This window comes from Phacochoerus africanus, chromosome 12, assembly GCF_016906955.1.
Source record: "Phacochoerus africanus isolate WHEZ1 chromosome 12, ROS_Pafr_v1, whole genome shotgun sequence".
In the NCBI taxonomy this organism is placed as follows: domain Eukaryota; kingdom Metazoa; phylum Chordata; class Mammalia; order Artiodactyla; family Suidae; genus Phacochoerus; species Phacochoerus africanus.
The window spans coordinates 6,587,760-6,611,443 of NC_062555.1; the positions used below are offsets into that span (position 1 = coordinate 6,587,760).

The window sequence follows — 23,684 nt, forward strand, 5'->3', positions numbered from 1 at the left end:
CATGGCTTGGATCCATCCCTCATTGCTGTGGCTGTGGTGTAGGCTGGTGGCTAGAGCTCCAATTAGACCCCCAGTCTGGGAACCTCCATGTGCTGTGGGAGCGGCCCTAGGAAAGGCGAAAAGATATAAATAAATAAAAATATATGCAACAGGGTGCTTGGGAAGGTGCAGCACACGGGCTGTGCTGGAATGGGCGTCATCCTGGACATCTTACTGTAGGTTCTCCCACAGAGCTGACTTTCCTACTTAGGTCACACCCAGGACTGCTGAAGACCTGAATGATTAGGAAACATCTTCTGGTCAGTGGGGGGCAGTGTTGCACAGGGGAAGGAGCACAAATTGTGTGGTCAGAGGATTTTTGACTGCATGACTGTCTCTTAACCCTAGGGTCCCCATCCCTGGATTACCAGAGCATCCTCAGAGTCTCCTGGAAGTTCCTTTGCAAATCTGGGTTCTTATACGCTATCCCTTGGGGATTCTGATTCATTCTGTCTGGGATAGGGCCCTGAAATTGGTGTTTGTTTTTTAGCATTCTAGGCAATTTTGATAGCTAAATTTGGGAAGTAGTGATTTAATCTTCCTAATCTCAGTTTTCACTGGATTGCCATGAACATTCAATGAGAAAATATATCTGGCTTTTATGAGCTTTAAAGCACAATAAATTTTAGTGGTTAATTAGATTACTTCTTGAAATAAATTTTCCAGCCCTTTTTAAAAGACTTCTTCCATTCCTTATCTGTTTGAAGCTTGACTACATGAGAGTATATGTGTTTGGTCTTTATACATTGTGATAGAAAACTAGTGGATTCTGTCTAATACATGTACACAATATGTAAAATATCAGGTTAATTGGATGATAGTTTTAGATAGTGAAAAAGTAATAGAAAATAGAAGACCCTTGCTTAATTTTTGTTAAATCTGAAAAGTAAATGCCAGCCTTGAAAGATGACAAAGATATGTAAATAGAAATTGCTTCTGTATGTTTAATACAAAACTCATATTTATTGTTGACGCTATGATAACTTAATTTACAAATATGTTCTGATTTTCCCAACTTTAAGGCAATAGCATAAGTTAAATACATTGTTTGCTTCTTCATCTCTTTCAAGCCCCAAACAATCAGACAAACAACACAAAACACTTGGTGTCAATAACAGCAATGGTACTTTCCCAACAGTCCTCCAAATAAAGGAGACTTCTGCAGCTCAGCGCCGTCTGTATACAACGACATGCAGCATAAATGTCAGTTGACCTTGAAGCTTATAGCACAGTTTAACCAGTTTCACAACCTGTATTCACAGTTTTTGTGGAGCTCGAATGACCCGGCCTTCTCTGTTCTGAGGGATGTTCTGCTCCCTAGGTCCCCTGAGTTTTATGACAGTACCGTGTATCTCCTTCCTTCTACCCACTCTCGGTTTTCATGTCATGCTTCTCTAGCCCTGAGCCTGGATAACTGCCATGTTAGTCCATTCTGAGTCATTGCTTCTTCTTCTGGGCCTGTGACTCATCCCCAAAGGCCAGAGTGTTCCCCCAGGGAGGCCGGCTGGTACATTCCTTCTGGACTTGATACCATCTTGAGTATCTTACAGCCGGGAACCGGTCACTTTAGACTGTTGGCCTGAAGGTCATTCAGAAGATTTAAGTATATATTTGATTTGAGGAACCTGGGGTAGGAGTCCTTCTCCATAAGAGTGTATATGGTTTTCTGGGCTTCATCAAAACACGTGGGTGTTGCTGCTTTGATCTTCCTGGCTGTAGCTTCCCGAGTGTGAAAGTCAATATTGATCTGAAAAGAAATCCTCATTAGTTTAGGCATACTTCCGCCTCAGCTGCATATTTTATGATGTGCCTGTGCTTTTGGAAGCCCTTCAAGGCAGTGACTTTAAGCCCTCATTTAAATCAGCTCAAATCTCTCTCAAAGGCCTGCTCTGTTACTGTGTTTCTCGAGTGCCTTATCCTAGGTGTGGAGGAGTTAAAAAGGCATATGCCACAAGACAGCAAGAATATCTTTGTTCCACGTGAGCTCATAGTGTATCTGGGAAATGCAAAAGAGGCAGACATAAAGAATTTAAATATTTATACAAGATGATGCGTGCACCAAAAAAGCGAGGGCACATGTAAGATTGACAGCAGGAGAGGACATTCTGTGCAACTCTTTGCTGCCCTAACCAGGAACAGGGAACCGGACGGTGGGCACTGCTCCATGGATTGCACTAATCTGCATTTTATTCTCAACCAAGATGAGCTAGCTTGTTAAGGAGCCCCTGACATGTGACTCCGGCTGGTACCCCACCCAATCGCTTGAGTCCATTCTACAAATCCCGTCTTTTATCCAGTCTTTTCACACATACAGCAAATTAAACTATCATTGCACTGACCTATATGATACAGCAACATGTGTAGATAACAGTGAAGTTATGGTACTCAAGAGGGATCTCATCTTGCTGTTGAATGCTACTCTGCAGCTAAGTCCCTTTGCACATGACCCGGTGGTAAGGACCTTCACACTCACTTGTTTGGCAGCGTCCGACTGCACAAATGCTTTATAAATTTGTTCTGCCTTGCGATGCAAAAGATCGGACTCTGTTTTTTTATAGTCTTCACAAGCCAGCCAGAACTCAATATTCTCCTCACTGAACTCAGACTTTAGGAAATTTCCGAAGACATCTTGACCAGCTAAAAAGAAAGGGTGAGGGTGAGATAAGTCAATGGAGCCAATAAATGGATAACTCGAAGACATTTGGAAGGAAATTACCACTTCATCCTCTGTGCACAGAAATGAACAATGGTTGCTGCTGAAATAGCTGTGTCATCGTTTGTAGAGATAGGAAGGAGGGCTTTAGGGATTCTTTCACTTGTAGTTTATCTGGGGTCAGACTAACTTGTCACAGTCGCACAGCCGCTTAGCAGTAGCTAGGAAACTATGCTTTATTTCCATCTACTAATTAAATTAAAATTCTGCTCTGTTACCAACTATAATGGAAAAAACAAAACTCATTTAAAAAGTAACAAGATAAAAAAAATGCTGCCCTGTGGACTACAAAACCATCTCTCCTCTTCTAATACCAACCCTTAGCCGGGGTGCAGAACATTTTAGGAATCAAATATTGACAAAAGGCATTCACATCAGGTTAACCCTTAACAAATGCAATTTCTCCAACCATCTCGTGTTGGTCAGGAGATGTGAGGCTTGTGTGTGAGGTGCGGGCTGTGTTTGCTAGAGCCACTGAGACTTTCCATGGGCCGTTTCTAGAGCATTGTTTGTCATGTGGAATCATAAACTAAGATGAGACGTAGGTGAAACCTGCTGAACTACTTCATCCCCGTGGGAGGCTCTGTCGAGCGGCTGGGGGAGAAGAGGATCAGTTCGGATGGGGACCAGCTGCCCATTCACACCCCTGCCCAAGGTACTGAACCCAGTGGAGTTGCACCGCCCGTGCTGCAGGTTAAGGCAGGCACATCTGTCTTTCACCTTCTCTCGTCAGAACCTCCCCGCAAGACTGTGTTTAAAAAGTCGTTTTCTCACATCTGTGTTATCACACATGTCACATTGTATCTGGTGCAATTATGTGCCCTGTATCTCAACCACCTTCAAGGCAGGAAGCACCGTGTCTTCGCTTTTGAATCCTTGGTGCTTCTAAAACACCTGTACCTGCCCATAAAGGTGGGCTGAGTGAGTGACTTAATGTATGTGGAACAGGACATGACTGACCGAGTGAGTCCTAATCCTACATCCAGCGGTGCAAAAATACATCCCATGCGTAGCTTTCAGGATAGCAGCTCGTAGCTGGAGAGGTGTGGTTTATTTTTGCAATAATGTGAAACTTCAGAACTCCAGCATAATTGTAAATTTTGCTCCTGTAATGATGCCTGGGAACACTGAGGTGCCTTGGCAAGTCTGTCTAAAGGGCAGTGATAGAAGTGAGTGCTGAGTCATGCCTACACCGCAGCGTGGCGTATGCTGAAGCTGCAGAACAGCCAGGATACAACTTTTCACACACCCTCCCATCCAGAATCCTACGTTCTGATGAAGCCACTCAGCCTGTGACCATATTGCGATAAACCCAGACACATTCAGTAGTTACTCTCTACTTACTTTGGTTGGCAAGAAGTTTTTCCAGAGATTGAGACCACTGCATGACTTCATCCGCAGAGAGTCTGCAGGAGGCAAGATTTCCACCAATTAGTGTTTTTTTGGTGTAAGCACAAGTGAAATCAGAATGGATGGTGCATTTTAATAACGTCACAAACTGACTCCCATTCCAATAAGTGTTATTAAAATGTATGTATAAGGAAAGAAAAATTTCCTTAGAATTACTATAGTTATGAAAATATTTGCCAATAAAATGTAAAAAAAACCCACCAAACATACCGCAACAGTATAATAAATAGCAAATGTATGCACACACACTTGCATTTAATTTACATTGATACTAAGGTACTTAAATCTTATTAGGTTTTGTTACTTAAAAGAAGTGAAGTCCATTATGTGTAGTATTCCTGTCCTGCTAGAATATGGAACTAATATATAGGCCCCTTTTATAACGATAGCTCAGGTTATTAGTGTACATACATGTCTTTGGACTTGGAAGGTTTCATTCCAGATTCCAGATGTGGGATCATTGATCTCAGGTACGCTTTCACGTCCATTCCACTACAAAAGACAAAAAAGGTAAATATTCCTGTCTCTTCAGTAGAACACATTTTCTTTGTAGAAAGGACAGCTTGATGTAAACTTCGCCAAGGAATAAGTCCATGATAAAAATAGTTGCTACAACATATTGCTATGTTAAGATTGAGCTGATTTTTTATGAGCCAAAAGTCTGAAAACATTCCCACCTCATTTAATGCCCTATCAAGATTCATTCTTAAACACACCCGAAGATACTTAGAAGTCACAAGAGCTAATTGCGCTGCTCTGGCCAAGCCAAAGGCTCATCTTTGCTTCCCTGCATTCTCAATCCTTCTGCCATTAAAGACTGACGGAGTCAAAACTCACAGAGTGAGACCCTGAGGGGACTTACAAAGTCTTTGGCCTCCGTTTTTGCGCTTTGTTGTCTAGAAGTGAATGGTCAGTTCCCCTGAGTTCCTTTGGATGAGCCGAGAGAAACATGCCTGGCATCTTGTCCAGCCCCGGCGAGGAGATAGCTGCTGCTCGCATCGTCCTTGGAAGGCAAGTGCCTGCTGGTCTGCGGCTCTGCTGCTTTATATAGTGACGGCTCACAGGCCCTGGCTGCTCAAAAGAGTCTGTTTATCAAGTGGTGTTACCACAGACACTGGAAGTTCCCCCTTTCTTGCTGTGTTGTGACGTGTATCTTAAAAAAAAAAGCACACAGTGATGTTTTGTGGTTGAAACTTAACCAAATGAGGCTAGGTCACTTGATTAAGACAGAAAGAAAGAAAATTAAACCTACAGAGCGGCGCACACATGTGGACACACACACATGCACGCACACACACACACATGTCTAAAGCCTTGGCAAGATCAGTTTGGTTCTAGAGGATGTTTGTGTCTTCATAACAATTGCATTGATTTCAGTGAAATGTTTCATTGGTGTCTTTGTTTGTATCCCATCGATTAGAGATGGACCCTAACATGCGTGGGATAGTCCTTGACTATAAAACTCAGCTGACCACAGTATTTTAAAAAGAGTTTTATTTTGTCTTTCCAGAAGCAATGTAAGCAAATGCTTTTTCGTTTATGCGTGCATATGTCTGGTAGGAAGAGAGTCATGAGAAGTTATTTTAACTTTCCTGCTCCAAAGCTCATCCCTTATATCCATGGCAAGAGATTTCCATGTTATTGTTTTTCAGGTGTCCTGGACCTTCTACCTGTGACATCCAAGATGATTTTAAGGGGTGCAGGGATTTCGATACTTATTAGGAATATAACTAATGTATCAAACTGGGATTTTTTTGCATATTACTGCTTAGGATAAGAATAAGGTAAAATTAAAAACAGAGCTGTAAACGAATAAAAGTATAGTTAACGCAAAAATATGACATAATATGTAAAAATGCTGATACAAAAGAATTGCAGTTATCAGGAGAAAAACTACTTATCGTAAAAATGAGAGCGTATTTGGAGAGTTCCCATCGTGGCTCAGAGATAGCAAACCCGACTAGGATCCGTGGGCATGCAGGTGCAATTCCTGGCCCCACTCAGCGGGTAGGAATTTGGCGCTGCCATGAACTGTGGTGCAGGTTGCAGGCATGGCTCCGATGTGGAGTTGCTGTGGCTGTGGCGTAGGCCGGCTGCAGCTCTGATTTGACTCCTAGCCTAGGAACTTCCATATGCCATGGGTGTGGCCCTACAAAGCAGAAAAAGAAAAAAGAAAAAAAAAAGCATATTTGGACAGACCAATAGTATACTTCTTAGGTGACAATCTTCCAAATTTCAGCAGCATCTCTGGAGTGATACAGCTTTCGTTAAGATTAAGGATTAAAATAAAACTCCAAGGAATTAGATGACTAATCACTCCTCAGGGCTCATCAGAGAAGAGGGGCTTGGTGCACTATAAGCTGTAACAGAGCCTTATGTAGAATGTGGCTTACTTCTGGGGTGTCCAGGTTAATTTAAACCTTCTTTGGCTTTTACCTCTGGAAAGACAAAACACATTTTACTTAGAGAGTTTCTGAAGGTATTAGATAAAGCTGACAAAAGGGAATTGAGTATTCCTTTTCCTGTCTTAGTTCTATCATCAGGATAAAAAATACTTGAAGGAATCCTATTTACATTAAATCTACTTACTACATAGTCATGCACATATGTTGTACCTAGCAAGCATCATTTGATGTTTGAACGATAAGGTGATGCATAAAGGAAGAGACCTAGTGAGATAAGCCGGCCACTTTGGAAGGAACCCAAACAAAATGATAGGGTTCCGAGACTGATGACAGAAAGGCATTTGCTTGGCTATTTCTTGTGGTTCAGTCCATACTTAGCCTTTCTGTTAAAATCTTCAGCATAGCTCATATTTGTTTATTTAGCAACCTCTCCATCCGCTAGATAATTGTAAGTTACATTAGAGAAAAATGACTTAAAGTTTATTTTTAATGGCCACTGTTATTACTATCCAAACACGCTGGCAATTTCCGAGGCATGTTTCCATAACAATGGTTAGTTCCTTTGGATATTAATAAGCAAATGTAAAGACTATGCCAGCAGCTGCAGAGGTTCAGAGGCCACATTCATTTGGGAAATGCTGGCTTAGAGTTGAATACGTTTTCCGTTTGGTTGTTTCCTTTTGGGGGACCACACCTGTAGCATACAGCATATAGACGTTTCCAGGTTAGGGGTCGAATCAGAGCTGCAGCTGCTGGCCAATACCACAGACACAGCAACACGGGATCCAAGCTGCATCCGAGACCCACACAGCAGCTCAGGACAATGCCAGATCCTTTAACCCACTGAGTGAGGCCAGGGATCCAACCTGCAACCTCATGGATACTAGCTGGTTTCTCAACCCCCCGAGCCACAGTGGGAACTCAGAGTAAGTTTTTTAAATTGATCACTGAAGATCTTCTGAGACCCCATGTTAATGCACATGGGTCATTCTTTAAAAGAAGGGTAGAACATGCAGCAGTGTCCTAACGTTTTTGAGAGCTGAACTCTCAGTACGTAGGGAAAACAGTTTTCAGAAATACTGTTCTCTTGACACCACCTTAGGAAGCTTTGGTCTGAGAGAGAAATACGTATCTCACATATTAATACCCGATACACCTTCAACCTTTGGCTACCTCAGTATAGACCTTCAAGCTCCAGCATTTGCAAGCAACTACAATGGTGTGCTTCCAAGTCCAAACTCCTGATAGAGGGGGGTCCATCTGAAATTCCTACATCACCATTGGCTGTTGAAGCCACCTCAATGGCCCAGTAATATAGCTGCCATTTCAAAGGCTGCTTGGAAACTCACAAAAAATCTCTATGGCCCAGAGCTGGCACATCTGTGAAGTTGCATGGCTGGCATCACAGTTTCCTAGCAGACACACACAGCATCACTGCCTGGTCCCTCTTTATGAAATTCATTAAGAAACCACAAACGGGAGTTCCCGTTGTGGCGCAGTGGAAGTGAATCCGACTAGGCACCATGAGGTTGTGGGTTCCATCTTCGGCCTCGCGCAGCGAGTGAAGGATCCAGTGTTGCCGTGAGCTGTGGTGTAGCTCGCAGACGTGACTGGGATCTGGCGTTGCTGTGGCTGTGGTTAGGCCGGCAGCTGTAGCTCCAATTCAACCCCTAGGCTGGGAGCCTCTGTGTGTTGTGGGTCAGGCCCTAAAAAAACTAAATAAATAAATAAAATAAACCAGAAACCACAAATCATTAAATATTAAATAGTATCTTTACTGACTTTAATTGAAGTTGTAGAGGCGTTGACAAAAGCCAACAGAATAAACAGTGGCTCTCCCATAAATACATCTTGTTTGCCTATTTCCTGTGTGAGACTGTGCTTAAGTAACCAGACTGGGGTCCTAAGACAAGGAATACTTCATGTGGTCATATTTTTAAAAAAAGTTAACGCTGTATTTTTACAGCAGTTTTAGCTTTATAGCAAAATCGAGCTGAAAGTACAGCATTTCCACGAACCCCTTCCACCCCCCACCCCCGTAGCCTTTGCCGTCACCACCATCACGCACCCGTGTGGTCTGTTTGTCCCACAGCCAGTGGGGAACCTGCACGGACGCATCATCATCACCCCAAGTCCCCCGTTTACATTGCCCTTCAGTTTTGCTCGTTCCGTTCCTTGGGTTTTGACAGATGCAGAATGATGTATTTCTACTGTTATATCGTCATAAGAATGGTTCTCCTGCCGTAAAAATTCCAGTGTTATATTTTAAAATGTCTAAGAGAGTGGTTCAGTAAAACATTTCAGATTATGGCTATCAGTTTCAACAGGGTACATTTTAATCCTGGCACAGTTGAGTTTACCTTTAATTGCCATTCATTCCTACTGCCTGAATCTTTGTGAGGAGTGCTTTACTGAACGACTTTTTCAGTCTTTATATTGAGTAAACTGATGTTGAGGGGTTTCTCGTCGTGGTGCAGCGGAAATGAATCTGACTAGGAACCATGAGGTTGCGGGTTCGATCCCTGGCCTCACCCGCTGGGTTAAGGATCCGGCGTTGCCGTGAGCTGTGGTGTAGGTTGCAGACTCGGCTTGGATCCTGCGTTGCTGTGGCTCTAGCGTGGGCTTGGCAGCTACAGCTCCAATTAGACCCCTAGCCTGGAAACCTCCATATACCTAGGGTGTTGCCCTAAAAAGGACAAAAAGACAAAAAACCAGAAAACTATGTTGAGCCCTTATAATATTGCTGAAACTGTATTCTGGACATTAGGCGATATGGGAAAAGGACAAATAAGGAGTATGAGATTAGTGGGTTGGTTTTTTTTTTTTTTGGTCTTTTTAGGGCCATACCCGTGGCATATGGAGGTTCCCAGGGTAAGGGTAGAATCGGAGCTGTAGCTTCTGGCCCACACCACAGCCACAGCAACGCTGGATCCGAGCCACATCTGTGACCTGCACCACAGCTGATGGCAACACTGGATCCTTACCCCACTGAGCAAGGCCAGGGATCAAACCTGCCTCCTCGTGGATACTAGTCAGGTTCGTTAACCTCTGAGCTATGCGGGAACTCCGAGATTGTATTTTGAAAATAGAAATATATTTATGTGTTAAGACTCAGTGACATGAGCAAAAATTTTGATCCACTGAAACAAAATATCTTGACTTAACAAACTTTAAGTTATAGTCCTACTATGTATCAGATCTTGGTACTACAGATAGAAAGAAGAATGAATCTCTGTCCAGAGGGGCTCCCAGATCAGTTGGACAGACAGATACTCAAGCAAGTGATCAAAGTGAAAAGTGCCATCAGAGAGGACTGTTCTGAGCAGGGATTAACTCCGAAATGATGGCACAGAGGAAAAATGCTGTTATTAGAGAGCCCAGAAATAACCTCACACACCTACGGTCAATTAATCTTCAACAAAGGAGGCAAGAATATACAAAGGAAAAAAGAGAGTCCCTCCAGCAAATGGTGTTGGGAAAGCTGGACCGCCACATGTAAATCAGAGAAGTTGGAACACACCCTCGCACCATGTGCAAAAATAAACCCGGTGTTCCCTGGTGGCTCAGCATGTTACGGCTCCTGTGTTGTCACTGCTGTGGTGCGGGTTCTGTCCCTGACCTGAGAAGTTCTGCACGCCATGTGCGAGGCCAAGAAAATAAAAGTAAAAATAAATAAATAGACTCAAAATGACTTAAATACCTAAATAGAAGACATGACACCATGGAACTCCTAGCAGAGAATATCAGCAAAATCGTCTCTGTCATAAATCATAGCAGTGTTTCTTAGATCAATCTCCCAGGGGAAAATTAATAAAATCAAAAGTAAACAAATGAAAACGAATCAAACTTTAAAGCTTTTGCACAGCAAAGGAAAGCATAAACAAAACGAAAAGACAGTCTACAGATTGGGAGGAAATATTTGCAAATCGTGTGACTGACAAAGGCTTAATTTCCAAAATATACAAACAGCTCATACAACTCTATATATATATATATATATATATATATATATATATATATATATATATAAAACTCAATTAGAAAATGGGTAGAAGACCTAAATAGATGTTTTTCCAAAGATGATACATAAACGGCCAACAGGCACATGAAAAGATGCTCAACATTGTTAATTTTCAGAGAAATGCAAATCGAAAGTACAAGGAGGTACCACCTCATACTGGCCATCACTAAAATGTCTATCAATGATAAATACTGCAGAGGGTGTGGAGAAAAGGGAACCCTCCTAAATTGTTGGTGGGACTGTCAATTGGTGCAGCCACCATGGAGAACAGTAGGGAGGTTCCTTAAAAACTGAAAATAGAGTTGCCATATGATCCAGCAATCCCATTCCTGGGCATATATCCAGAGAAAACTGTAATTTAAAAAAAAAATTATGCACCCTAATGTTCATTGCAGCATGATTTCCAACATGGAAGGAACCTGAATGTCTATTGACAGATGAATGGGTAAAGAAGGCATGATATTGTGTGCGTGTGGTATATGTACACCCACACACCCACACACATGCGTGCACACACACCCACACACACACGCACACACTGGAATATTAGTCATGAAAAAGAGTGAATGTTACCATTCACAGTAAGATGGATGGACCTGGAGATTATCACACTAAGGGAAGTAAATCAGACAAAGACAAAACATTGCACCTACATGTGGAATCTAAGAAAAAATAGTAGAAATGAATTTATTTATGAGACAGAAACAGACTCAAGCATGGAAAACCAGTGGATGGCTACCAAAAGGGAAAGGGGCCAGAGGGATAAATTAGGAGTGTGGGATTAGCAGATACCCACTGCCATGTGTACAGTAAATAACCAACGAGGGTCTACCGGAGAGCACAGGGAGCTCTAGTCAGTGTCTTGTAATAATCTAGAAGGGAAAAGAATAGGAAAAAAGAATATAGCTGAATCACTTTGCTGGACACTGAAACTAACACCATACTGGAAATCAACCGCACTCCAATAAAAAAAAGTGCCCTTGCCGTTTACTACAAAATCAGCATGGACTATCCTGCCTCTTCCTGCACTGAGATCTACGCCCCTTGGAAAGTACAAAACACTGCATTAGAGAAACGGGTCTTCGGCGAGTAGATACCTCTGACCCACATGGAGACCACGGCAGAGTGGCCGTGAAGACACAAAGCTTTGCCCAGTTTAGAAGAGGCTCTGCAAGACTTTGTCGAATTAGCATAACCACTCTGTGATTAGGGAATTAGGACAGTGTCCCTCCCTGGCTCTGTTACGGTTCCTTCACCCCCCGGCTTGTGGGTAGGGCTCCTGACAGTGTTTCAGCTTCATTTCAGAGTTTATTTGAAAAGCTTCAACCAAGGTGAATCTGGAAGGATTTTCCTCTGTGTCCATGTAGAGCATTGGTGGGGACGTTGATACTTACATCGTTTATGAATAAAAGGATTAAACATTTTAGACTTGTTCATGATTTTATTTTCTAAATGAAGAAATCAACTGGTGTTCCTGTCATGACTCAGGGAGTTCCCGTTGTGGCTCGGCAGTTAGTGAACCCAACTAGCATCCATGAGGACGCAGGTGTGACCCCTGGCCTCACTCAGTGGGTTAAGGATTTGGCATTGCCGTGAGCTGTGGTGTAGGTCACAGACACCGCTCAGATCCCACATGGCTGTGGCTGTGGTGCAGGCCAGTGGCTACAGCTCCGATTGGACCCCTAGCCTGAGAACCTCCCTATGCTGCGGGTGCAGCCCTAAAAAGACAAAAAAGAAAAGAAATCAACTGATAGGTTTTATTAAGAGAAGATCTTTGCAAGTTGGGGAAATTCAGTGACCTCAGTAAATGCAAGCTGAACAAGATAAGAATCTAGTTTCTTTTTCTCACCCTGTTCTAATCTACTTATAGTAAACACCAAATACCTCCTTTCTATAATTCAAGAGATTATAAGAAAATCGAATGTGGGGCCTTAAGTGAACTGGGCACATGTGATTCTATAAACCTCCCTCAACTTGGATCTCATCTTATCAATAACATTTTCATCAGGAGGCCCTTCTTTCAAGTTATTCTTGATGAACATACACTTTCTGCATATTGGATTCATTTTCATTTATTGTCAACCTCTGACTTCTAATCATTTCCACCAAAGCGAGTGGTCATGTCAGACTCTATTTGATTAGGTTTTGCAAATGAAGTTGAGCAAGGACCAAAGCTGGTGTCTTATTTCCAAGTTCAAATAAACGGAAATGTTGCTGCAAGAACACGGACATCTTATTTGCGGTTGGACTGGAACATTCTCTTACATGACACAGGACTTAAATGCCAGAGCAGAGATGCACAGAGGCAGCCTGGAGAGGCCGTTTGGAAAGAAGCATCTATCTGGTTATCAGAGAACAACTTCCATAAGCGACTGTGCTTCATTTTTCCAATTTCTAATATCAGGATTCCAACGGTTTGCCTTTGCTTCTACCACACACTAAAACGGTTCACGGTAGTGACTTAGAGCCTTTGTTTTTCTCCACTGTGTGGTTTTTTCCTGAAAGCGTCTATCGAGGTTGCCTGACATGCTCTGTCCTTCCCAAAGCCATGCTGCCTATTTCTTGAGACATCCGGACTGCATTTCCTCTTTTCTCAAGATTTGCTTTTGTGTTTACTTACGTTTTTTGTTTTTGTTTTTTTTAAACCAAGTACTGATGTCAGACCCTCTGCAAATGTCACACTCTCCTACTGAGGTGGACACTCTGTCAGCCCTGACCACTCCAGCGTGGTTCTGCTTCTCTTGTGGGTACCAGTGGTCTGTGGTTCTCCTGTTTCCTGTGTCTGCTCTGTCCTTTCAAGGAGGCTTGGTTCACTATCCCCCTTTTCCTTTTTTTTCTTTTTCTTTTTTAATTGAGCAAAAGGGTTTGAACCCAGTGCATCTTCGTCTTGCTAATGTCGCCGCATGTCAGAGGGCCGTGGTGGGGGTTCAGTGCCAGGCCGTACGTTTGGCCTGACTCGTGGGTTTGATGGTATCAGCCAACTTCTTGCTGGCTTCCTCTGTGCAGAAGTCACAGCAGCTAGTCGCTGTGGCAGCGCTGGAGGGAGATTTTTGCTCCTCTTGAGTTTCTGCAGTTACCAAAACTAGACCCAGAAAAAATGGGACTTAGATGGACTTTGTTCTAGGTAGTAGGTTTTCTAGTTTTATTTGTAGGTTAGAGCCCTTTGCCTAGATTCCTCCTTCCTAAAACTCCTAGAATTTGGCAAGCCAGCTGCTCCAGAGGCAGTGCTCCTGCCATGCAATGCTGCATCCACGGGGCTCATCTTCCAGACTGTTCCTTTTTCTGGCGATGGGTATTTCTCATAGATCTCCTTTGCTCCTAGCTGGTGTATTTTTGTAAACTTATATGTTAGGACAAATGTATGTTCAGATGTTAATGATGTGGAAACATCACAGACTGTCCCAGCCAACCCCATCTGATTATCTCGCCATCTGCTTTTTGCAGATACCCACAGCTGGAAGGAGCCAACATTCCCAGCTCCAGGCCTTATCCAGCTCCAGTTTCTGAGCCAGTCCGTGACGGTCCGAGTCCATTCAGTTTGAATTAGATCAGGGATATCTACAAATTGAGAAAACATGGCTGCCACCACCTGGGAAGGCTTTTCTGACAATTCCAAAGGTAGCTGAATCCCAGAGTATAAGGAGCCCTTCTTCTAGTGTCTTCTTCTGTTTTCTTCTCTTATGTGTTTGGTTATATTTGTAGAAGCAGGAGATTAGGGCAGTATGGTGGGAATTCAAAGTTAGAACAAGCTCTCTCTCTCTCTCTCTTTTTTTTTTTGTCTTTTTAGGGTCACACCTGCAGCATAGGGAGGTTCCCAGGCCAGGGGTCAAATAGGAGCTACATCTGCCTGCCAACACCACAGTCACGGCAACACCAGATCTGAGCTGCATCTGCAACCTGCACCACAGCTCATGGCAATGCCAGATCCTTGACCCACCGAGCGAGGCCAGGGATCGAACCCGCAATGTCATGGATACTAGTCGAGTTCATTACCATAGGCATCATCCCGGGAACGCCCAAGGTCATAGTCTTACTTTATGATAAGTTTATTTGATGATACAGAAGAGCAGGATGTCTAAACTACAAGCTGCTCTGGCCTTCTGTTATATTCTTTGTGAAAATCAGGTAATTTTTACCTTGAGAAAATTTTGTCTTTTATTTCTTATCTTTGTGAGGTTTTAAATTCTAGCTCATCTTGATTTGGTGTCTTGTTTATCTCCCCTCTGCCTTTTTCCCTTTGTGATTCTGTTTTGCCCAGGCCCCTAGTGTGAGCCGGTGAGATCTGACCACACCAAAGACAGTGCCTCGAACTATTAAAAGCAGCCTGGTTTGCGTGGGAGTTTGTTCCATTCTTCCAGCCTGGGGTTTCTTTTCTCACATCTTGTTGATGCAGAATTGAGGCTGTTTGCCTCCCCCACATGCGCAAGTGAGCAGGCAGTGCAAAGGGAGATGCTTGGTAAAGTGTGCACTGAATCACAGCAGGAGGGGGGACGTGGGCAAGAAAGGAGGGAAGCTGGTCAGAGAAGGAGAAGGACTGCCAGTGTCACGGGGGCTGCCGTGTTGTGCTCTCTGACCTGACCCTCTCCTGCCTTCACTGTTCACCCTTCAACAGCAGCTGATTCCGGAGAAAACGGTGACCTCTGCGTAGGGAGTAGGTGCCTCGTGAATCCCAAGCTTCTATCCCGTTCTGGAAGTCACATTCTTTCAAACCCATCTCTGGTGGATGGCTACCTTTTATGATTCATCCTTTCAGTGATCCATTGTTCACCTTTCGTAGACAAGGAACCTCAAAATGAGATTCCTCCCCCTTTCTACAGAAGTCCCCTGACTGGGGACACTTTGCAAGATAGTGGAGTGGTCCTGGGAATACCAGGGAGAAGCTTTCCATCTCAGTTCTCCTTTTAGCAGCAAAGGTGCTTGACACAGTATATCACACCAGAACTCAGGATCAAAGAGCTTTGAAATGTTGGGGTTGGATTTTTTTTTTTTTTCCCTCCTGGCCGAAACCACACCCAACCGTTCAAATCGAGCATCGGTCAGTTCACAGGAGGAGGGTCTGAGCAGCTGTGAATGTCCCTAAAAGCAGAGGGGTGTCTGACGGCAGAGCTGCCGAAAGGTGAGAATGCTGACCAGGTGTCTGATCTCACAGACCATAAAGGGCCTGTGATCACAGCAAATTAAAGTCTGTTTTAATAGCCACAGCCTCATACCTCATTGGCAATAGTTGGTTTTAACCAATGATTAAACTGTACCAAATATTACACAGTAAGGAGTTCCCGTCGTGGCTCAGCAGAAAGGAATCTGACTAGTATCTATGAGGATGCAGGTTTGATCCCTGGCCCCACTCAGTGGGTTAAGGATCCGGGGTTGCCATGAGCTGTGGTGTGGGTCGCAAATGAGGCTCGGGTCCTGCGTGGCTGTGGCTGTGGCTGTGGCTGTGGTGTAGGCCAGCGGCTACAGCTCTGATTCAAGCCCTAGCCTGGGAAGCTCCATATTCCTATTACATAGGAAGTAAACAGGTCATTATCCAAATTTTTTTTCTCAGAAGCACGGAACAGCCCCCTTTCCTCCTCCTCTGATTTGCTTTTTTGGCTAAAACCCTTGCATGTTTGCACCCAAACACTCTTCTTTGCCCCTGTCCCCCCCTTTTTTTCTTCCCTGACTTCGTTAGCTTCTGACTGTGTGGACAGACCATGGCTACCTGATTTCACTGTGAAACCCTCAGCTTCATTAAGTCTTTCTTTGTGTAATTAGAGGCACAGAGAAAGCTTCTGGTTAGTTGAAAGCTTACGGCCTCTTTAGGCTCTGCCTCCCCCCACTCCGGTAGAATCTATAGCCTTTCAGTCAACATCTACAAGCAAAGCAGATTTCTTCTTCATCTTTGTCTTCCTATTCTTTTTTTTTGGCCGCCCCACCGCATGTGGAATTCCTGGGATCAGATCCAAGCTGTAGCTGCAACCTATGCCAAAGCTTATTGAAGAAGAGGTGAAGGGCTGAGGCTTACACTAATGCCTTTAGCTCTCCAACAAATATTTATTGAGTGCTTATTGCATAGCAACTGCTCTGCTAAGTATTAGGGTTCTAGAGATGAATCTTATCCTGGAGAGTGACATGTAAGTGGGAAATTACAGAACCTATGTTACGTGTAGTGCGTAGGGTTAAGCACAGGGTATTTTGTGGGGGGAGGAGGTAAACTGGCACCTAAGCCCATATCAGCAGGGTGATGAAACATAAATTCACTCAACACATAGTACTTACTCTGTGCCAGTTACTGTTCCAGGCCCTCTGAGAGCGGCCATGCTCAACAGGCAGGTGCTTCCGTCCTTTGCCCTTTTGCTTTCTGCACTCAGCCAGCTGCCACTTTGCCACCACAAGCTTTCCAAGGACAAAAGCTGGGAGCCAAGGATGGCTGAGCAGAACCAAAGAGGACCTGGGGCTCCGATGCAATTCCAGAGCCACAGCGCAAGCCTGGTCAGCAGCCCGCCGGGTCTCGTACCAGAGAAAAAGAAAACGCACAGACTCAGTCATCTCACCGACATTATGCTACGTTTTCTGTTCTTACTGCTGTAACACATATAGTCTGGGTGATTTCTTTTCCGCTGTTGTCTTAGTTGGTATTTGTATTCCTCCTGATTAATGCGAAGGTTTGCTTTTTGGCCCCTGCGGTTATCTTTGTAACGATGACTTTATGGTTGTATGCTTTAGCCTTTACTGCTTTCAGTGGTGTCTCTTGCTATGAATTATCATCCTGATAGTATATCTTACTTTCCCTGCTTCTCTCCTTTCCCTCCGCAATACATTGTTGGCATCTGATATTTTCTTAGCTTGTCTCAATACTTTCAAATACTATTAACTCGACTCGGCTTTGCGTTCTCACTTGACCCCCAGCAAATGTAAGACGGGAACCTCAGGGTATCCCCAGTGACCTCTGCCCTGCCCGCCCTCTCCAACTTTTGTTCATTGGAGCATCCGTCCCTGGGTGACTGGGGCATGAGGATGGTGAAGGGATGTGGGCTCCAGCCTTTCTGGAAGGAGTTCATGCTCCAGGCAAAGAGAAGCCTCCTCCACCTTTTTCTAGTTGCTTTCATCAGCAGTTGTGCACCAAAGGCTTCTTTCCCAAAGCCATAGATAGGGACAGCTGAATGCAGCAGAGGGCTAGAGATTTCATTGGCTGTTTCAGACAGAAGCTCAGCCCCCTATGCAGCAGAAGCACAAAGCAGGCGAGCTGTGTGGAACACTGAGCGTGTGCTCGGGACGCCTCTAGATTCTGACCCATTTGGGCAGCCCATGTGGCCACGGAGAGCTCTGCTCCTGTCTTCTCCGCGGTGGCGTCCTCCCTGCCTCGTCGGAAGTCCTCCCTCCGCCTCTGCCTGCCTGTGGCGAAGGGATGGTGTTCGCTGCCCACCGACAAAGGGCTCTGCCCTCTCTGAGTCTTAATTCGAGTTTTCTTTGCTTCTATAACAATCTGTTATCTTAAAAAATGTGACATTCTTTGAAATTACTGTCTGGAAAAGATATCACCTGCACCCCAATGTTCATAGTAGTGTTATTATTTTTAAATGATTTTATTTTTTCCATCATAGTTTGTTTCCAGTGTTCTGTCAGTTTTCTACTGTATAGCAAAGTGAACCAATAACACACACACACACACACACACACACACACACACACACATGCTTTTTCTCACATTATCCTCCATCCTGCGCCATCATAAGTGACTAGATACAGTTCCCAGGGCTATACAGCAGGAGCTCATTGTTATCCATTCCGAAGGCAAAAATATGGAACGCTTCCTGAATTTGCGTGTCATCCTTGCACAGGGGCCATTCTAATCTTCTTTGTATCATTCCAATTTTATTTTTTTTAATTTTTTTTTTGTCTTTTTGCCGTTTCTAGGGCTGCTTCATGTGGCATATGGAGATTCCCAGGCTAGGGGTCTAATCGGAGCTGTAGCCCCCGGCCTACGCCAGAGCCACAGCAACTTGGGATCCGAGCGCGTCTGCAACCTACACCACAGCTCACAGCAATGCCGGATCCTTAACCCACTGAGCAAGGCCAGGGATCGAACCCGCAACCTCATGGTTCCTAGTCAGATTCATTAACCACTGAACCACGATGGGAACTCCTGTATCATTCCAATTTTAGTATATGTGCTGCCAAAAATGAGCACCATAGTAGCATTACTTACAGTAGCCAAGACATGGTTACAACCTGAGTGTCCATTGATGGGTGACTATAATATTATCTATCTATCTATCTATCCATCTGCCTTCTATTATAGATAATGAAGTATCACTCAGCCATAAAAAGGAAGACAAATTGCTATTGGGGACAAATGGCAAAAACTTGAGGACATTAGGCTAAGTGAAATAAGTCAGACAGAGGCAAACACTGTATGATCTCACTTATAAAATGGAATAAAAAAAACCCCAAACAACTCATACCTTATTCACAAAACAGAAATAGACTCCAAGATTTCAAAACCAGACTCGTGGTTACCAAAGGGGAAACACTTGGGGGGAGGGATTGATTGAGAGGTTGGGATGGGCACACCCCCCCTCTGTTCACAATTGCTCCGCATCAAGGACTTACTGCATAGCTTGGGGAAGCCTAGTTAATACTCTGTAATAGCCCATGTGGGGCGAGAATCTGAAAAAGAATGGATATACATGTACATGTCTGGCTGATTCACTTTGCTGTACCCCTGAAACGAACACTGCACATCAGCTACACTCCAACTGATGTGTAGAAAGAAGCAACGCAACTCGTAGACATGGAACCCAGATCAGTGGTTGCCAGAGGTGAGGGGCGGGGTGTGCAGGAAGTGGGGGAAGGAGGTCAAACGCACAAACTCCGGTATGAGACACCGTAGTCCTGGACGTGTCAGGTACAGAACGTGCAGCCTGCTGACCCGGGGTAACAGCACCGTCCTGTGCGTTTGAAAGTCGCCGAGAGAGTAAGCAGATCGTGGACGTTCTCGCCACCAGAAAAGAGTGTTGGGAGGTGACGGATGTTGACTAAACTCATTGTGCTCCTTTCAGCCTGTGCACGAGTTGAATCACTGTGTTGCACACCTGCCACTAGCTCAGTGTCCCATGTCAGTTATATTTCAGGGTGGGGAGAAATTAAACCTGTAAGTAGGAACACTTTTAAGAAGTACCAGGGAAGACGATGATGTTGTGGCTATTTTTCTGTTTTTATTTTCCTCGTTGTTGCATCAGGAGCTGTGTCCGAACACTCCCTGTTTAAACTCTGCTTAGAAACAGAGCTCTGAACTCTGTTCAGAGACTCAGTGGCTCATGGATATACGTGGGGACTCCACACTGGGGGACTTCTCTCTCTCTCTCTGTTCATGTTTTAACGTTTTACTGGCATGGAGTTGATTGACAGGTTGTCCAACAAGGTGACTCCGTTGTATGCAAGGACACACATCCATTCTCTTTCCGATTCCTTTCCTACACAGACGAATCCCAGGACTCTGGGTGGAATTCTCTGTGCTCTACAGCAGGTCCCCACTGGCCAGCCATTCTGTATACTCAGTGTGCACACGCCAACGCCCAGACCCAGTCCACCCCCCACAACCTGTCCCCTTTGGGAACCGTAAGTTTTTCAAAGTCTGTGAGTCTGTTTCTGTTCTGCAAATAAGTTCGTTTGTATCCGGTTTTTTAAGATTCCACATATTAGTGATAGCATGTTTGTCTTTCACTCTCTTGAGCCTCGAGTGTGGGCACAGCTGTTTGCAGCTTTGACCTCGTTCCTCTTAGGTTATTTTGAAAGAGGCGCTGCTCGCTCTATCATACCGCTCTGAGTGCCTTTAAAAATGGGGAAAGAGGGAGTTCCCGTTGTGGCTCATTGGAAATGCATCCAACTAGTATCCATGAAGATGTGGGTTTGGTCCCTGGCTTTTCTCAGTGGATTAAGGATCCGGCGTTGCCGCGAGCTGTGGTTTGACCCTTAGCCGGGAAACTCTCATATGCGCGGGTACGGCCCTAAAAAGCAAAATAATGCTACTACTAATAAAATAAAGATGGGAAAAGAATAGCTTGTCAAGCTTAACTTGGACACATGTGCTGAAAGGAGGCGGTGAAGGTGATGGCAAGGTCAGCCGAGCCTCAGGCCGAGCTTCCTGTTCTGTCGCCTGCTGAGGACCCAGGTCTGGGTGTCTGGTTATCACAGTTCACAACTGCCTCTCCACCTCCCACCATCTCGCCCCCGCCCCCGCCCGCAGCTCCTGAGCAAGGAGCTCCTGTTGAGCAGTCTGATTATGAAATGATACCATTGAATCTTTCAAACAGTTCATGAGGTCAATATAATTACTTCCACTTAGATAAGGAAAGGGAGGCCGAGGGGCATGGATGACGTAGCACACCCACCATCACGCAGCCCATCCCCGTGGTGAACCGAGAGGAAGAACCCTCCTCCCCGGCCCCTCGGGCCCTGCCTGCTCTGTTCTCCGGGCCAAGGACCAGCTCCCCTGCCTGCTCTGTTCTCCGGGCCAAGGACCAGCTCCCTCCTGAGGAACCGTCTCACTTCTCTTAGAGGCTGGTTCCTTGCGGTGTCTGCTTGTGGCTCTCCCTTCATTCCTGGATCTCTGGGGCCCGGCAGGGAACACCTCCTCCCCTTGGCTCTGCCTTCGTTTCTGTCCCTTCCCCTCTCGAAGGAAAAGGAACACACACACAATTAATGCCCCTAAAAAAGGAAGTAAAAATCTCCCATCTAAAGTTGGTTTTTTTGTGTGTGTGGAAGTTCCCTCCTGGCCCAGTGGGTGTTAAGGATTCTGCTGTGGTTCTGGTGACAGCTGTGGCCTGGGTTTAATCCCTGGCCCAGAAACTTCTATATGCTGTGGGTTCAGCCAAAAAAATAAAAGTAAAAATAAAAATAAAAAAGTGATCTCTCTCTCTCTCTTTTTTTTCCCCAGTGATAGGACATTTTTACATACCATTGAAGTTTTCTCTGTTAATCAATAAAAGGGTTTAAGTTTTTATATCTTGAGGCGCTGCCTATAACTTCCTTTTCGGGAACTGAGATGAATGGGACACACACACACACACACACACACTCTTATGTTCTCCCTGGAGATTTAGTCTTGGTTGTGTAATAGGACTTTATTCCATCCAGTGCAGTTTTCATTTTGGAAATGGTAGTTTTCCTCTCAAGAAGTTTAATTTGTATCTTTTTATATCTTCCGTATCTTCTGCTAACATCTTCAGTCTTCTCATTTCTTGAACGCGCGGGATGCAGTTATCGTGACCCTTCCGATGTGCTGGCATGCTGGTTGTGTTACTGGTATCATTTCGGGAGAAGCCGCAGCTGACTGATTTCCATCATTAGTGTGGATTGTCGGTTTTTTTGCACGCCTGGTCATTTTTTGATTGGATGCCAGAAGTTAGGATTTTACCTTTTGGGGTGCCAGATAATTTTCGTGCTTATGAATTTTCTTCGACACAGTGACTTGACAGCATTTTGATTTTTCTAGGTTGGGATTTCTTAGCTGGGATCAAAGCAGTCTTTGGTCACAGGCTGCTTTCTTTCCTGCTTTGGAGACAAGGCTGTTTGTGGTACTTTACCCAGGATCCTTTGAATTTTAGGTCCTGTGCTCTGGTTTGGGAACTAATTCTGTCTCCATGGATCTCTGAGTATTGTTCCCGCGTATCCTTTTCCTTTTCCATGGTTCTCTCCTTGGCCTCAGGCAGTTTCATCCCAGACACGTGCTTAGCAGTGCTCACCTGATGTGATGTGGGCACTCTGCAAGCTGGACAGTCATTTCTCCGCGTGGCTCATTCTTTTCCATTTTTTTTTTTTTCCTGCTGACGCTAGCTGCTCTGGTCCCTCTCAATCCCAGCATTGCCTCTTTCTCAGGAAGGCTCTGGTGCCCTGCTGGGCTCCAGGCTTTCCGCTGAAAGCATCTCCTGGCTCCCAAGGGCCCTGGCTCATCAGGTCCTCACATTAGGGCCTGATGTTTTGAGAGCCCTAACACAGGGAGTCTTCGAACAAAGAGATCTCCAGCTTAGTGACATCCTCAAATCCACTGGCCATGGTTTTTATGTCACTTTTACATGGATATAAGCATGAGCGGGTCCTAACTCCTTGCTGTGGCATTCCACGTTGACAGCCCATTCCTGTCAAAATGTTATTCTCCATTCAGACAGTGACTCGATTACAACTGCGGCCTTCCGAGCACTGCCGTACTGACCTTATGGTGCCCACTGATGAATCTGCTGTAACGCAGTATGTATATACATTAGACACAATGTAATATAATGAGTGTAGTTCTTAGCAAGTGACCTGGATTTGCCGGTTTTTAAGCTGGAGTGTTAGACTCTGTCTGGCGTGATGGCATTTGAGGTTTGAAAGAAGTAGTGTAAATGAACGAATGGGCTCTCATTGGTCAAATGACCCCCCAGAGTCAGCCACCGCATCACTGTCAGAGGGGGGACCCCTCTTGGGAACATGACTTCCAAGCACTTGTCCTGACCTCCAGCCCACACTGTCCATCGTTCAAACCCTGCTTGTGATAAAGGAGGCACTGCTCGTTGCACGAGGGTGTGTATGTCACATGGTGACGCTCAAGTTCGTATTTTTTTTTTTTTTCTTCTTAGGGCCGCCCCTGTGGCATGTGAAAGTTCCCAGGCTAGGGGTCCAGTCAGAGCTGCAGCTGTCAGTCTGTGCCACAGTCAGAGCAATGCAGGATCCGAACCATACCTGGGACCTGCACTGCAGGTCGTGGCAATGCCAGATCCTTCACCCACTGAGTAAGGCCGGGGATCGAGCCCACATCCTCATGGATACTAGTCGGGTTCTCAACCCCTTGAGCCACAAGGGGAACTCCTGTGACTCTCATGTTTGGACGTGTCACAGGCGGGTCTAGAAATTCATTCCTGGATGAGCATACATCACTCTACCCTATCACTGCAGGCAATAACACAGTGTATTTCCAACAGTTTCACCTGCAAAGAAAGCCTTGCCATAGTACATGCATCTGAAAATGAAAATCCCCTTCAAAACGGATGTCACCTGGTGGGTTCTTCAGTGTTGTGATGTGGGAAGGGATAAACTCAGGGAAGTAAAGTGTTCTGGGGGAGGCTGGCTGTCAGGA

At 44.8% G+C, this 23,684-nt stretch overlaps 1 protein-coding gene and 1 pseudogene across 1 annotated transcript; both read right to left on the reverse strand.

Annotated features, from left to right (window-relative positions):
- Positions 1 to 982: 982 nt before the first annotated feature.
- RGS1 (regulator of G protein signaling 1) lies at positions 983 to 5,202 on the reverse strand. Its single transcript, XM_047755119.1, has 5 exons — positions 5,025 to 5,202; positions 4,574 to 4,654; positions 4,097 to 4,158; positions 2,513 to 2,676; positions 983 to 1,786 (listed from the first exon to the last, which is right to left on the reverse strand). The coding sequence occupies exons 1-5, from the start codon at positions 5,159 to 5,161 to the stop codon at positions 1,601 to 1,603; spliced, it is 630 nt and encodes a 209-aa protein (XP_047611075.1). The 5' UTR covers positions 5,162 to 5,202; the 3' UTR covers positions 983 to 1,600.
- A 13,161-nt stretch (positions 5,203 to 18,363) lies between these two features.
- On the reverse strand, positions 18,364 to 18,455 carry LOC125113106 (uncharacterized; annotated as a pseudogene).
- Positions 18,456 to 23,684: the final 5,229 nt, after the last annotated feature.